Source organism: Neoarius graeffei, chromosome 3, assembly GCF_027579695.1.
Source record: "Neoarius graeffei isolate fNeoGra1 chromosome 3, fNeoGra1.pri, whole genome shotgun sequence".
In the NCBI taxonomy this organism is placed as follows: domain Eukaryota; kingdom Metazoa; phylum Chordata; class Actinopteri; order Siluriformes; family Ariidae; genus Neoarius; species Neoarius graeffei.
The window spans coordinates 35,266,165-35,280,658 of NC_083571.1; the positions used below are offsets into that span (position 1 = coordinate 35,266,165).

At 42.7% G+C, this 14,494-nt stretch overlaps 1 protein-coding gene across 2 annotated transcripts in view; it reads right to left on the bottom strand.

Annotated features, from left to right (window-relative positions):
- dlc1 (DLC1 Rho GTPase activating protein) overlaps nucleotides 1–14,494 on the bottom strand; it is a 133,327-nt gene that overhangs the window by 100,512 nt on the left and 18,321 nt on the right. For both annotated transcript variants that reach the window (XM_060916746.1, XM_060916745.1), the window contains 2 exons: nucleotides 10,272–10,427; nucleotides 10,031–10,141 (listed from right to left, as the gene is read on the bottom strand). In XM_060916746.1, the coding sequence (XP_060772729.1) occupies nucleotides 10,031–10,141; nucleotides 10,272–10,427 (267 nt within the window). The remainder of the gene's footprint in view (nucleotides 1–10,030; nucleotides 10,142–10,271; nucleotides 10,428–14,494) is intronic.

The window sequence follows — 14,494 nt, forward strand, 5'->3', positions numbered from 1 at the left end:
GCTTTCACTTTCATCCATCTTGCGCCAGTTCAAGCATTTATAGAGAACTCAAAGGCTATAGAAGGATGCTGTACCTCAGAAAGGCTGACATGAAAGCCTACATCCCAAGAAGAATGGAATGAATCACAGGATGATGGTAGAAGCTTGTAGTCACCATGATGGCTAGAAAAGGACTTTGTAGACATAAAATGGCTGGCATATGAGCTTGTAGATCTCAAGAAAGATAGTCATGGGATATGAACTTTTAAACTTCAGGACAGGTACAGGAGCTTAGACATCTGGAAGACTGGAGTAGGAGATTCTAGACCTCAGGAGGGATAGAGAAAGAGCTTGTAAACTACAGAAAGGCTGAGAAAGGAACTTACAGAACAGAAAATGAGCACAGTGTAGACCTTAACCTTCATCCTACCAAGTGGGGTCCATCTGGACCCCGCACCTATGTTTGTTTGCCATTTTAAAAATATGTGACATACTGCCTCACCGTTTTATGAATTTGTCGGAATTTATGTCTTAATTAAAACACTAAAGCACTGGAAGATCAGCTTTTTGCATTGTGAAGGTATAATTAATTTGTTACTGGGGTCCAACCGGACCCCAGAGTAAAGTTTATCTGTCTTTCATTTTATAATTGAATAGCACACTGAAAGTTAACTTCTTTTATTTCTTTTATGTTCCATAATGAAACTACCAAGGCATTCCTTCTTGGGGTCCGTGTGGACCCCACTGCTGCAATAAGCACAGGCTGCAAAACAAAAGCCCTAAATTATTTTACAATTACTTTTTTGTTTTAAATTCTGTAAGAAAAGACTTAAGTTGTAATCCAGAATGTTTTACAGCTGCATGAGCTGCAAAAATCATGTATATAATGCCAATTTTTTTTGTGGTGCTATAATTTGCTACATGTATACTAGTTATTGCAATATTATTGCAATGTTATTGCAATAAAACACTTTTTTATTGCAACTCCTTTTTTAACTTCCCTTTTTATCTATTTTTTGTAGCACTTTGAGATTTTAACAATAGAAAGTGCATTATAAATAAAATTTATTATTATTATTATTTATAATACATCATTGATATTCAGCCATAGTGGATTTTGTTCTTCAATAAAGTTATGTCTGTTTGCTGCATTGAATTGGTTCTTACTGCATTGATTTCAAGGTATTCCCTCCTGGGGTCCATACGGACCCCGCCTGGTAGTTTGTGTATGTAAAATTGGCTGGTAGGATGAAGGTTAAGTGTGTTCTTTATGCCTTGGGCCCTTTAGTGTATTGCTGTTATTAATACAAGATGTTCTGAACAAAACTTATCTGGTGATTTTGTCTTTATAAGCTTTAATTTTAAAGAAAAGTATTGGGGTCCAAACGGACCCCACATGGTAAGATTAAGGTGTAAAATAGCATGGTAGGATGAGGGTTAATAAACCGAGTGTAGGAGCTTGTAGATGTCATGATGGTTGTTTTAGGAGTATTTTGACCTCATGAAGGCTGGAGTAACAGCCTGTAGATCTTAAGAAGCTTAGAGTAGGAGCTGGTAGACCTCATGATAGTTGCTTTAGGAATCTGTAGACCTCATGAAGGCTGGAGTAACAGCTTGTAGATCTTAAGAAGCTTAGAGTAGGAGCTGGTAGACCTCATGATGATTGCTTTAGGAGCTTGTAGACCTCATGAAGGCTGAAGTAACAGCCTGTAGCTCTTAGGAAGCTTAGGAGCTTGTAGACCTGATGATGGTTGCTTTAGGAGTATGTAGACCAAATGAAGGCTGGACTAATAGCCTGTAGATCTTGAGAATCTTCGAATAGGAGCTTGTAGACCTGATGATGGTTGCTTTAGGAGTATGTAGACCATGCAAAAGCTGGAGTAACAGCCTTTAGCTCTTAGGAAGCTTAGAGTTGGAGCTTGTAGACCTTTTGGCTGGGAAGCAGGAGCTTGTTGGCATTAGGAATGTTGCAGTAGGAGTATGTAGACCTCATGAAGGCTGAATAATCTGGTGTTGTTATCTGTGGCTGTGAAGCATGTTTATCTCAGCAGTCCAAAAAATAAAACAGCTGGCCTCCACATGGCTCTCGCTCAGAGGAATGCAGAGATCTGGGACAAGTTGGTGGATGATTTGTGAAGCTAAGCTATCAGTGATTCCCTCTTTTGAAACAAATTGAGCTTCTGGGATTGTGATGCAATAAAAATACAATAAAATTGGGAATGGATCGCTAATCTAGTTTACACTGGGTTTTATTCTGTAAAACTTTGATTATTTTTTAATCCTACATACTCGGTTCATTTTTGGTGTGTGTGTGTGTGTGTGTGTGTGTGTGAGTGTATGCACGCCTCACTTTGATTTATGCTTGTAGAGCAGCAGGGTGCCGTACTTGCTGCTTCTTTGGTAGTTAGCTCATGTTGCTCAAGTCATTATTTGGTAATAAATCCAGCACTGGTGTTTGTGTCATGGGTGTAGTTCTGGTGTGTGTGTGTGTGTGTGTGTGTGTGTGTGTGTGTGTGTGTGAGAGAGAGAGAGAAAGGGTGTCGTTCACTCACAGATCAGATCTCGCATTCATTTGCACCCTGTGCATACACGCTGTGGAGTTCGTGTACATCTTGTTGTCTGTTATTGTGCATATGCCTGCTAGCACATCACCAGACAGATTGGGCCCAAGACAAGTTGTTTTATCCTGACATCAGAAACAGGAGCAGTGAGAAAAGGAGGAGTTGAAATCTCTAACATCTGGAATATTCTCTTACTGAACAGAGGTAGAAATCCCTCCCAATTTAGTGCTAACTGTTCACTGTAACCTGTAACTCAGGGACTAAATAATTAATACAACAGTGATGTTGAGTCCTGGATTGTAATTGGTTGGAAGGTGTTGATTAATTTCCTATAACAGTAGCTTTGATAGGAGCATAGCTGCAAATCACAGGTTTATATTAATGCACTGGTTTCTATAATAACAGCTCATTCACAGGGACTCGTAAACCGAAAAAAAAAAAAAGTTGAAATGGTGAACTGCAAGCTGTTTGGAAGTTTGTGTGTGTGTGTGTGAGTGAGAGAGAGAGAGACCCCTCTGCTGCGTAACACCATCAATAACTGTGAAAACAGACAGTGCTGACAGAAACCAGGTGTTTTCCACACGCCACTGATCCCTAAATATCACCAGGTGTGTGTTTGTCATTGCAAAGTTATTCACATTGCTCCACCATACGCCATTTTGTATTATATTACACTCTGTGTGTGTGTGTGCGTGTGTGTGTGATGCTATACTGAGTCTGCTTGTAAAAGTAATGCAGTTTCAGACTTTTTAATCCACAGAAACTCTTTTTATCATTCCAGCAGGTAATTAGCTCCTTGTCCTAATCCATCTCTCATCTTTTGTTTTCCTCGAAAGACTCGCTCTGGCGCATTGTTCCATCTTGGTGAGATTATCCCGGATTACAGATATTCACAGACTCTCGCTCCTTCTGATCCCGGAGAGCCGTAAGGAGAACACAGGATTCAAGTAGAGACCAAAAGTCTGAGGTTACATCCCTGGATGCATTACGGCTTTCTACAGTCACACTAGCTAGCATTAAACCAACAGCTATGTACATACATGTGTAAAACAAAGATGCAATATTGCTGGAAATGTAAATGAGTTACAATGCTGAAAAGTAACAAATTCAAACAACAGTTCCTGGCACGTGTGCTCCGACGTTTCTTCAGTTTGTCACTCAGAACTTACTCATCTCATCTCATTATCTCTAGCCGCTTTATCCTGTTCTACAGGGTCGCAGGCAAGCTGGAGCCTATCCCAGCTGACTACGGGCGAAAGGCGGGGTACACCCTGGACAAGTCGCCAGGTCATCACAGGGCTGACACATAGACACAGACAACCATTCACACTCACATTCACACCTACGGTCAATTTAGAGTCACCAGTTAACCTAACCTGCATGTCTTTGGACTGTGGGGGAAACCGGAGCACCCGGAGGAAACCCACGTGGACACGGGGAGAACATGCAAACTCTGCACAGAAAGGCCCTCGCCGGCCACGGGGCTCGAACCCGGACCTTCTTGCTGTGAGGCGACAGTGCTAACCACTACACCACCGTGCCGCCCCTCAGAACTTACTGTTGCACAAAAAAGTCTCATCTCATTATCTCTAGCCACTTTATCCTTCTACAGGGTCGCAGGCAAGCTGGAGCCTATCCCAGCTGACTATGGGCGAAAGGCGGGGTACACCCTGGACAAGTCGCCAGGTCATCACAGGGCCGACACATAGACACAGACAACCATTCACACTCACATTCACACCTACGGTCAATTTAGAGTCACCAGTTAACCTAACCTGCATGTCTTTGGACTGTGGGGGAAACCGGAGCACCCGGAGGAAACCCACGCGGACACGGGGAGAACATGCAAACTCCACACAGAAAGGCCCTCGCCGGCCCCGGGGCTCGAACCCAGGACCTTCTTGCTGTGAGGCGACAGCGCTAACCACTACACCACCGTGCCGCCCGCACAAAAAAGTTACAAAGAAAAATAAGGTTTGTAAGGAAGTAGCAAAGATTGCTAGCTAGTACAGTTAACTTGATTTCCTAATCTATCGACAACGCTAGGACAAAGCCAAGCACTTACAGTATTTGAGCAGGTGTAATGCAATTACATATGCAAGCTAGTTAGCTACGTGAGTGCATTAACACAAACTAATGTTAAATGAACGCATTCATGATCATTGTCAATGAGTCGTTAGCCAGAGTTTGAGTGTTGAGCCGTGGAGTCTGGCTCACGCCGCAACATGTTAAATCACAATATGACTCATGTACGGTTCATCTGTTAAAACCGTTTTATAACTGCTAGCTTTTGGCATGTATCTGTGCAGGTTCACAGATATCACTGGCTATGTGAGAATGACATGGATATTGGTAATATTTATGGTGGAAAAAGTTGCTAAAGCTATCAGAAGCTTTACTGCTACGTTTCGATATGTTGTTGTTCAACAATAAAAGTGAACACTTCCTGAAGTGAAAACAAATAAAGATAATCACTGGTTCTTTAGAGAGTGACGACTTCATAGGTGGCTGTGATAGACCTAGTGCAGACGTACACACCCCATCAAAAATAGAGCATAGGGAAGGGTGTGTGTGTGTGTGTGTGTGTGTGTGTGTGTGTGTGTGTGTAAAAGCTTTCTTTTTTCAGAAAGCCATTTTCTCGAGATCTTACTAGTATAAGATCCCTGCAGTCACGCCTTTCCTGATTCAGGGGGAATTTGAAAATGTAACACGGCTGAGGAAATGATGACATCACTTTCTGTCCAGTGCATTTCACTCCCGACACATGGAACCCATTAAAACCATCACAGGGTAAATGGAGGGAACGGAATGCACAAATTAGTGCCATGGAATTGGTCTGCATAGGAACTAAATGGCCCGTGGAGAGCGCTTGATATGATCTCAAACACATGCGTGCGCGCACACGCACACACACACATGAAATCATGCACTAAAGCACTGTAGAGAAACATATGGTGTGTACATGGCACACACACGCACACACACACAATAGATGCCAGATGTGTGTACATATGTATGTACAGCAGCTGTTTTGCTCCCAAAGCAAGGTGTGGGAGAATGATTAAACACTGATTAACCTTCATCACACACACAAAGGTCCATTAGCAATAATCACAACATGCTAAAGTTCAAAGCAGACATTGATACAGTATGACAGTATGTTCATGGTATTTGCGTGCATTTGTGTGTGTGTGTGTGTGTGTGTGCATGTGTGTGTGCGCACATATGAGCTAATCTCAGTGTTTACCTGGTGCACTTGTATAATCCTGTGAGGAATGTCCAGAACGCAGAAACACACACATGTGATACAGGGTAACAGAAAACAAAAATAATAATAAGAAAAAGAAAAAGATATTTAATTAAAAAAAATCATTTAAAAAAGTCACATTTTCCTTATTTTTCACTTTTAACAATATTTAGAAATATCATTTTTTTTCTTTTTTGTTTGGAAGAAAAGCTACACACCATTGTGACCTTGCAAAAAGTGTAAGGGTGTATTCAGACCAGGATAGTTTGATAGTTCACTTGCTTTGGTCCGAACCAAATGTTTTTTTTATTTTTTCATTTTGGTGCGGTTCGCTTTCACACTGTACATTTCAGTAAGCGGACCAAAATCTGTCAACAAAGCCACATGCCCTGAGGTCGTTCAGCTATTGGTGAGAGACAACACGCGCACAAAGCGTTAAGTTCAAAAGTAGTCATGGAGGCTTTCCGTGCTGTTATTCTTTTTAATGTCATCAAAGCTATATGTTTTTTCCAGTTTTTCCAGTTTTCACAATTGTGCGATTACTATGCTGTTGTACAAGTAATTTATCAACGACGACGACAAAGGGCAAGGCGGCTACGGAGGATAGCGCTGATGAGCGCACATCATGTTGTGACAGTTCTGGCTCTTCACGCAATAGATGAATTTCTTTTTTGCGTCGCTAGTACTGCCACTTTTTGAAAGAATGTCCCTGATTTTAATGTAGGTCTGACGGAGTTTCTTCACTTTTAGCCGACATTGTTCTGGGGAGCGCGTGAACCCCTTCTCCTTCATTTTCTCACTGAATACAGCAAACACGTCGGCATTTTTGTGTGTTCTCTCCCAAAGCTCAGATATGTGGACATCTGCCCATATATCCACAAGGGTACGCGTTTCTTCCTCAGCCCACGTTTGCCCCCTACTCATTTTTTGTACTCTGTAGTCTAGCCTACCACTGGTCTGAATGACTGAACGACTGTTGTAAGGTTCCCTTGACAACCGAAACAGTGTTTGCACTTTGTGGTGGAGTGTCAAGACTCTGTTTCCCATAATGCTCGACAAACGACGGAAGCTCCCGAGGTACAAAAAAGCAGAACTGTCAGATTAGGTCCGGTCTGCTTTCACACCTCCAAAAGATCCGCACCAGGGTTCCTTTGGTCCGGACCGAGTCCGACCTTGCAGCTCGGTCTCGGTCCGCTTGTTTGGTCCGGACCAGAGTTCGGTGGTTTGTATTCAGACCAACCCAAAAGGTCCGGACCAAGGGAAATTTGGTTCGTTTGGTCGTTTGGTCCAGACCAAACAATGTAGGTGTGAATACGCCCTAAATTATTGTTTTTTCCTACCAGATTTATTTATTTATTTATTTATTTATTTGACCAAATATAGTGGGGCAAAAAAGTATTTAGTCAGTCACCAATTGTGCAAGTTCTCCCACTTAAAAAGATGAGAGAGGCCTGTAATTTTCATCATAGGTATACCTCAACTATGAGAGACAGAATGAGAAAAAAAATCCAGAAAATCACATTGTCTGATTTTTAAAGAATTTATTTGCAAATTATGGTGGAAAATAAGTATTTGGTCAATAACAAAAGTTCATCTCAATACTTTGTTATATACCCTTTTTTGGCAATGACAGAGTTCAAACGTTTTCTGTAGGTCTTCACAAGGTTTTCACACACTGTTGCTGGTATTTTGGCCCATTCCTCCATGCAAATCTCCTCTAGAGCAGTGATGTTTTGGGGCTGTCGCTGGGCAACACGGACTTTCAACTCCCTCCAAAGATTTTCTATGGGGTTGAGATCTGGAGACTGGCTAGGCCACTCCAGGACCTTGAAATGCTTCTTACGAAGCCACTCCTTCATTGCCCAGGCAGTGTGTTTGGGATCATTGTCATGCTGAAAGACCCAGCCACGTTTCATCTTCAATGCCCTTGCTGATGGAAGGAGGTTTTCACTCAAAATCTCACGATACATGGCCCCATTCATTCTTTCCTTTACACGGATCAGTCGTCCTGGTCCCTTTGCAGAAAAACAGCCCCAAAGCATGATGTTTCCACTCCCATGCTTCACAGTAGGTATGGTGTTCTTTGGGTGCAACTCAGCATTCTTTCTCCTCCGAACACGACAAGTTGAGTTTTTACCAAAAAGTTCTATTTTGGTTTCATCTGACCATATGACATTCTCCCAATCCTCTTCTGGATCATCCAAATGCTCTCTAGCAAACTTCAGACGGGCCTGGACATGTACTGGCTTAAGCAGGGGGACACGTCTGGCACTGCAGGATTTGAGTCCCTGGTGGCGTAGTGTGTTACTGATGGTAGCCTTTGTTACTTTGGTCCCAGCTCTCTGCAGGTCATTCACTAGGTCCCCCCGTGTGGTTCTGGGATTTTTGCTCACCGTTCTTGTGATCATTTTGACCCACGGGGTGAGATCTTGCGTGGAGCCCCAGATCGAGGGAGATTATCAGTGGTCTTGTATGTCTTCCATTTTCTAATAATTGCTCCCACAGTTGATTTCGTCACACCAAGCTGCTTACCTATTGCAGATTCAGTCTTCCCAGCCTGGTGCAGGTCTACAATTTTGTTTCTGGTGTCCTTTGACAGCTCTTTGGTCTTGGCCATAGTGGAGTTTGGAGTGTGACTGTTTGAGGTTGTGGACAGGTGTCTTTTATACTGATAACGAGTTCAAACAGGTGCCATTAATACAGGTAACGAGTGGAGGACAGAGGAGCCTCTTAAAGAAGAAGTTACAGGTCTGTGAGAGCCAGAAATCTTGCTTGTTTGTAGGTGACCAAATACTTATTTGGAATTTACCAATTAATTCATTAAAAATCCTACAATGTGATTTCCTGGATTCTTTCCCCCCATTCTGTCTCTCATAGTTGAAGTGTTCCTATGATGAAAATTACAGGCCTCTCTCATCTTTTTAAGTGGGAGAACTTGCACAATTGGTGGCTGACTAAATACTTTTTTGCCCCACTGTATACTATATACAAATATGTATATATTTGTACAAATATTGAAAACAAATATTCTAATGGTATTGTGATTGTTGTATCATTTTTAAATTATTATTATTTTAAATTATGTGAAATGTTATTATTATTTTTATGTCAAATTGCTTAAATAACCAGTTTATTGTTAATTCTATAAAACATGTAAAGGTTGAAGAAATCGTTTGTGGCCTGGTTCCTGTGCCAGTGTTTTGATGTTCTGTCCTCGTCCTGTAATGGCTTTGTTCCCTGAGTGTGTTCACCTGTTCCGTGTTAGTCCTTTATTACGTTATCTGTCTATATACTGTTGTGTCATTGTTTGGTGTGAAATTATATTACTGCGGTTTACACCAGTAAGTCTGAACCTTTTTTCCTGTGTTTCACTGTACTTCCGGGATTTGACCTTTGACCTCATTTGAGTTTGACATTACCACTCCTGTGCTTGTTTTTTCTTTATGAGGACCTTCTACTGACATCGATATAAACTTGACAGCATAATCCTGTATATCAAATCGCAGTAAAACATCACAATTATACGGTTTTGAAGACGATCGATTGAGGAACTGGATTTTCATGAATAACATTTCATGCTACATAAATGCAAGTAATTTGTTGTTGAATTCCATTGTATCCAGATTGATAAAGGCTAATTTTTGCCTATTCTATTAAAGGGTGCCAATAATTCTGGAATAACTACACACCCTCACAGCATAAAACGTCCTGGCCCTTTCTGTCCTATATAAACTCATAAAAACATGGAACGTCAATTTGTTCGGCTCTTGAAACATATGTATGTGTATTACTTTTGCACGCAGCTGTTAGTTCACCGAGACAGATTTATGTTTAAACAGAGAGACAGAAAGAGAGAGGAACGAATGGAACGATGGTGCCTGAGGCATTCCTTCTTGTGTGGTATTGGCCCATGTTTTCTGTGCTAAGTGCTTTTTATTTGCTCATCTCATTAAAGCAGCTTTCCTCAACCTGGAGCTGGAAATAAACCAAATGATTCCAGCAGCAGAGACTGAAAAAAAGTAAGACGAGTAAAAAAAACAAAACAAAAAAAAAAACTGGCGCGATGAAAGGGCGTGATTGTTTAACATATGTTTATTGGCATGTTGTGTGTTCCAGGAATAAAAAAACTGAAGCCCATAGATGTGTTGCTCTGAATGAAGCACTGTTGTGATGGTAACAGGACGATCAAACAAATAAAACTGGAAAAAAAATATAAATAATAAAAGAATGAAAGAACCCTCACCCTGTTTCTGCTGGAACACAGCGATGATGAAGACTGATGATGAGGAGTGTTAAGGGAACACAAAGACCCTGAGAGACTTCCATCTCCATCCAATGACACCAAGTCCACTTCCTGTTTCCACAAACATCATCATCATTGACCACAATAAGAAGAATCATGATTCATTTAACAAAACATTTTATTTGTAAATGTGGCTTTAATGAGCACACATAAACACTCCTGTAAACAGCTCCTGACTCACAGAAACGAAGCACCTCTTGGGAGTGGGTGTGTCCTTGGGGGAAGGGGCAGAGCTTAAAGCATCCTCAATCTCCTGGTCCAACTGATCCAGCTTCATTATGAGCAGAACCATGGAGTCCAGTTGAGCTCGTTCCCGCTCTTTATCCTCCTGCGAGCTCTGAAACGACACACACTCGTTCATCTCACCCTTTCTGTCAAAACCCGTCAATAAATCAAAAACTGTAAATAACAACAGGTGAAGTTTATTTCAGGAAGATACCAAAAAGTGACATTTTTATCCACAGTTCAGGTTCATTTGAAATGGAGAACCTGCTGCCTCAGGAGGCCATCAAGCCTGACAGCGAGGCCTCAGAAACCATTCGAAACTGGCCCAACGCTCATTTACTGTTGAAGGCAACATTATTGTTTTTTGGGATTTTTTCACTTAAATTTTTTTTTAAGTTACAGAGAAATAAACAGTGTACTGTCTCATAACCCTGTGATTGAAACTAAATAAACGAGTTTAATATGATTTGTGAGGCGTCTGTTACTGTTATCTAATAGCCAACAAACTTCACTTTGGTTTTGCGACACGGAATGTCACATGTTACCATAAACACGATCCTAAAAGATCATTCAAAACCTGAGAAGTCACCTTCAGTGGAAAGTACAACCTCATGAGACACCTGAGTGTTACAGCAGCAACCTTCTGTTTCAAACACAGCCTTAGAGAGAGAGAGAGAGAGAGAGAGAGAGAGAGAGAGAGAGAGATGTTCAAAGACTATAGTTGAAAGAAAGAAAGAAAGAAAGAAAGAAAGAAAGAAAGAAAGAAAGAAATTAGAGTAGAAAGAAAGAAAGAAAGAAAGAAAGAAAGAAAGAAAGAAAGAAAGAAAGAAATTAGAGTAGAAAGAAAGAAAGAAAGAAAGAAAGAAAGAAAGAAAGAAAGAAAGAAAGAAAGACCACACCTTCATTAGAAAACACAAACTGTACTTTCAGTGTCTAAATTATATTCCATGTAATTTAGCTACATTGTGTGTGTGTGTGTGTGTGTGTGTGTATCCCCGTCCAGCTCTCCTTCCAAATACTTGGACAAACACTGACCTCTGGTGGAGTTTTGATATTAACACACATAAACGAAATACACCTTAATCTCAATTACAAATACCGTCACCCACACCCACACCTTTCCTCTGACATTTCAGCTGCATGTTTAATAAGATCCTGAGACGACTGAAAGCTCGGGTCTGGATTTAAACCCTGGACTGAAATAATTTCTGCGCCCTGCAGCACATTACATTATTTGTTCAGCTCTTAAACCTAAAAATGCTGAAATGTTCCTAAATCTATGAAGGTTGTTTTTGGGAAGGAAACTAATCTGGCCATGGCAGGGAAGGAGGAAAACATGAAAACGAACAGCTTTGGATGTGAACGGAAGAGTCACAGGCAGTAAGGACCATGTCTCCGTAAAAACACAAACATCACCTTGAGCATTGAGCAGAAGAATAAAAAGTACAGTAATAATTCACAATCATCACTCACTTTAGTTTTCAGTATCTGTACTGCATTTATTTAAAACAGCACTTCAGCTCCTTCTACTGGAGAGGGGAATTTTATTTTTGTCCTATTTTTGCATGGCAATTGCAAATGTCCTCACAATGACAAAACAACAGCAAATGTCCTTACAATGACATCAAATGTCCTCACAATGTCAATCCATCCATCCATCCATCCATCCATCCATCCATCCATCCATTTTCTTCTGCTTATCCGAAGTTGGGTCATGGTGGCAGCAGGCTAAGCAAGGTATTCCAGGCATCCTTTTCCCCAGCAATGCTTTCCAGTTCTTCCTGGGGAATCCCAAGGTGCTCCTGGGCCAGATGAGATATATAATTTCTTCAGTGTGTTCTGGGCCTACCCCAAGGTCTCCTTCCAGTTGGCCGTGCCCAGAAAACCTCCAAAGGAAGGCGCCCAGGAGGCATCCTAATCAGATGCCCAAACCACCTCAACTGACTCCTTTCAACATGAAGGAACAGTGGCTCTACTTTGAGATCCCTCCAAATGTCTGAGCTCCTCACCCTATCTCTAAGGGTGAGCCCAGCCACCCAACAGAGAAAGCTCATTTCAGCTGCCTGTATGTGTGATCTCATCCTTTCGGGCACTACCCAAAGCTCATGACCATAGGTGAGGGTTGGAATGTAGATTGACTGGTAAATCGAAAGCTTTGCCTTCCGGCTCAGCTCCCTCTTCACCATGATGGACTGGTACAAGACCTGCATTACTCCTGACAGTGCCCCAATCTGCCTGTCCAGCTCACGCTCCATTTTACCATCACTCGTGAACAAGACCCCAAGATACTTGAACTCCTTCACCTGGGGCAGCAACTCAATCCCAACCTGGAGGGAGCACTCCACCATTTTCCAGCAAAGAACCATGGCCTCAGACTTGGAGGTGCTGACTCTCATCCCAGCTGCTTCACTCTTGGCTGTAAACCATCCCAGTGCTTGCTGAAGGTCATGCTCTGAAGAAGCCAACAGAACCACATCATCTGCATAGAGCAGAGATGCAATTCTGAGGTTCCCAAACCAGACACCCTCCTCACCCTGGCTGTGCCTTGAGATCCCATCCATGAATATCACAAACAGGATCGGCGATGAGGGGCAGCCTTGGCAGAGTCCAACACCCACCAGGAATGTGTTTGACTTTGTGCCAAGAATTCAGACACAGCTCACACTTTTGTTGTACAAGGACCGGATGACATGTAGCAATGGCCCTGATACCCCATACTCCCACAGTGCCCCCCACAAGAGCCCCCAGGGGACATGATCATAAGCCTTTTCCAAATCTACAAAACACATGTAGACTGGCTGGTCATACTCCCATGAACCCCTCTAACAATCCTGCCAGGGTAAAGAGCTGGTTCACTGTTCCACGGCCAGGACAGAATCCGCATTGCTCTTCCTGAATCTGAGGTTCTACAATCGGTCGGAGCCTCCTTTCCAGCACCCCTGAATAAACTTTCCTGGGGAGGCTGAGCAGTGTGATACCCCTAAAATTGGAGCACACTCTTTGGTCCCCCTTCTTGACTGCCTCATTGACCGCTGTCAGAGATATGGGTGAAGCTTTCCCCAAGTCCTCAGACTCCACTTCCTTCATAGAGGATGTGTAGGATGGGTTCAAGAGTTCCTCAAAGTACTCCTTCAACTGCCTGACAATATCCACAGTTTGGGTCAGCAGTTCTCCTCCCTGGCTGTGCACAACCTGAGGTAAGCCCTGCTTCCCTTTCCTGAGTCACCAAATGGTTTGCCAAAACTTCCTTGAGGCCAACCAAAAGTCCTCCTCCATGGCCTCCCCAAACTCCTCCCACACCTGGGTTTTTGCTTCAGCAACTAGTGAAGTTGCAGCCCTTCTGGCCTCTCAATACCTGCCTACTGCCTCAAAGGACCCCTGGACCAACCAAGCCTGAAAGACCTCTTTCTTCAGCTTGATGGATTCCTTCATCACTGGTGTTCACCAGCAGGTTCTTAGGTTACCGCCACGACAGGCACCAATGACCTTTTGGCCATAGCCCCTATCAGCTGCCTCTACAGTGGAGGCTTTGAACATGGTCCATTCGGATTCCATGTCCCTAACCTTCTCTGGGATACATGAAAAGCTCTTCTGGAGGTGGGAATTGAAGACCTCGCGAACAGCAGACTCTGCCAGATGTTCCCAATTCACCCTCACTATATGCTTGGGTTTGCCAGGTCTATTCAGAAACCTCTGCCACCATCTGATCCAACTCACCCCCAGGTGGTTATCAGTTGACAGCTCTGCTCCTCTCTTCACCTGAGTGTCCAAGACATACGTTGCAGCTCTGATGATACGACCACAAAGTTGATCATTGATCTTTGGCCTAAGGTGTTCTGGTACCAGGTACATTTATGAACCACCTTATGCTTGAACATGGTTTTTGTTATGGCCAATCCATGATGAGCACAGAAGTCCAACAACAAAACACCACTTGGGTTTAGATCAAGCAGGCTGTTCCTCCCAATCACCTCCCTCCAGGTTTCTCCATCATTGCCCACATGAGTGTTGAAGTCCCCCTGGAGAACTATGGAGTCCCCAGTCAGCACCCCTTCCAGGACACTACCCAGCGACTCTAAGAAGGCTGAATACTCTGCACTATTGTTTGGTGCATAAGCACAAACAACAGTCACAGTCTTCCTCTTAGCAACTTGCAGTAGCATAGAGGCAACCTCTTTT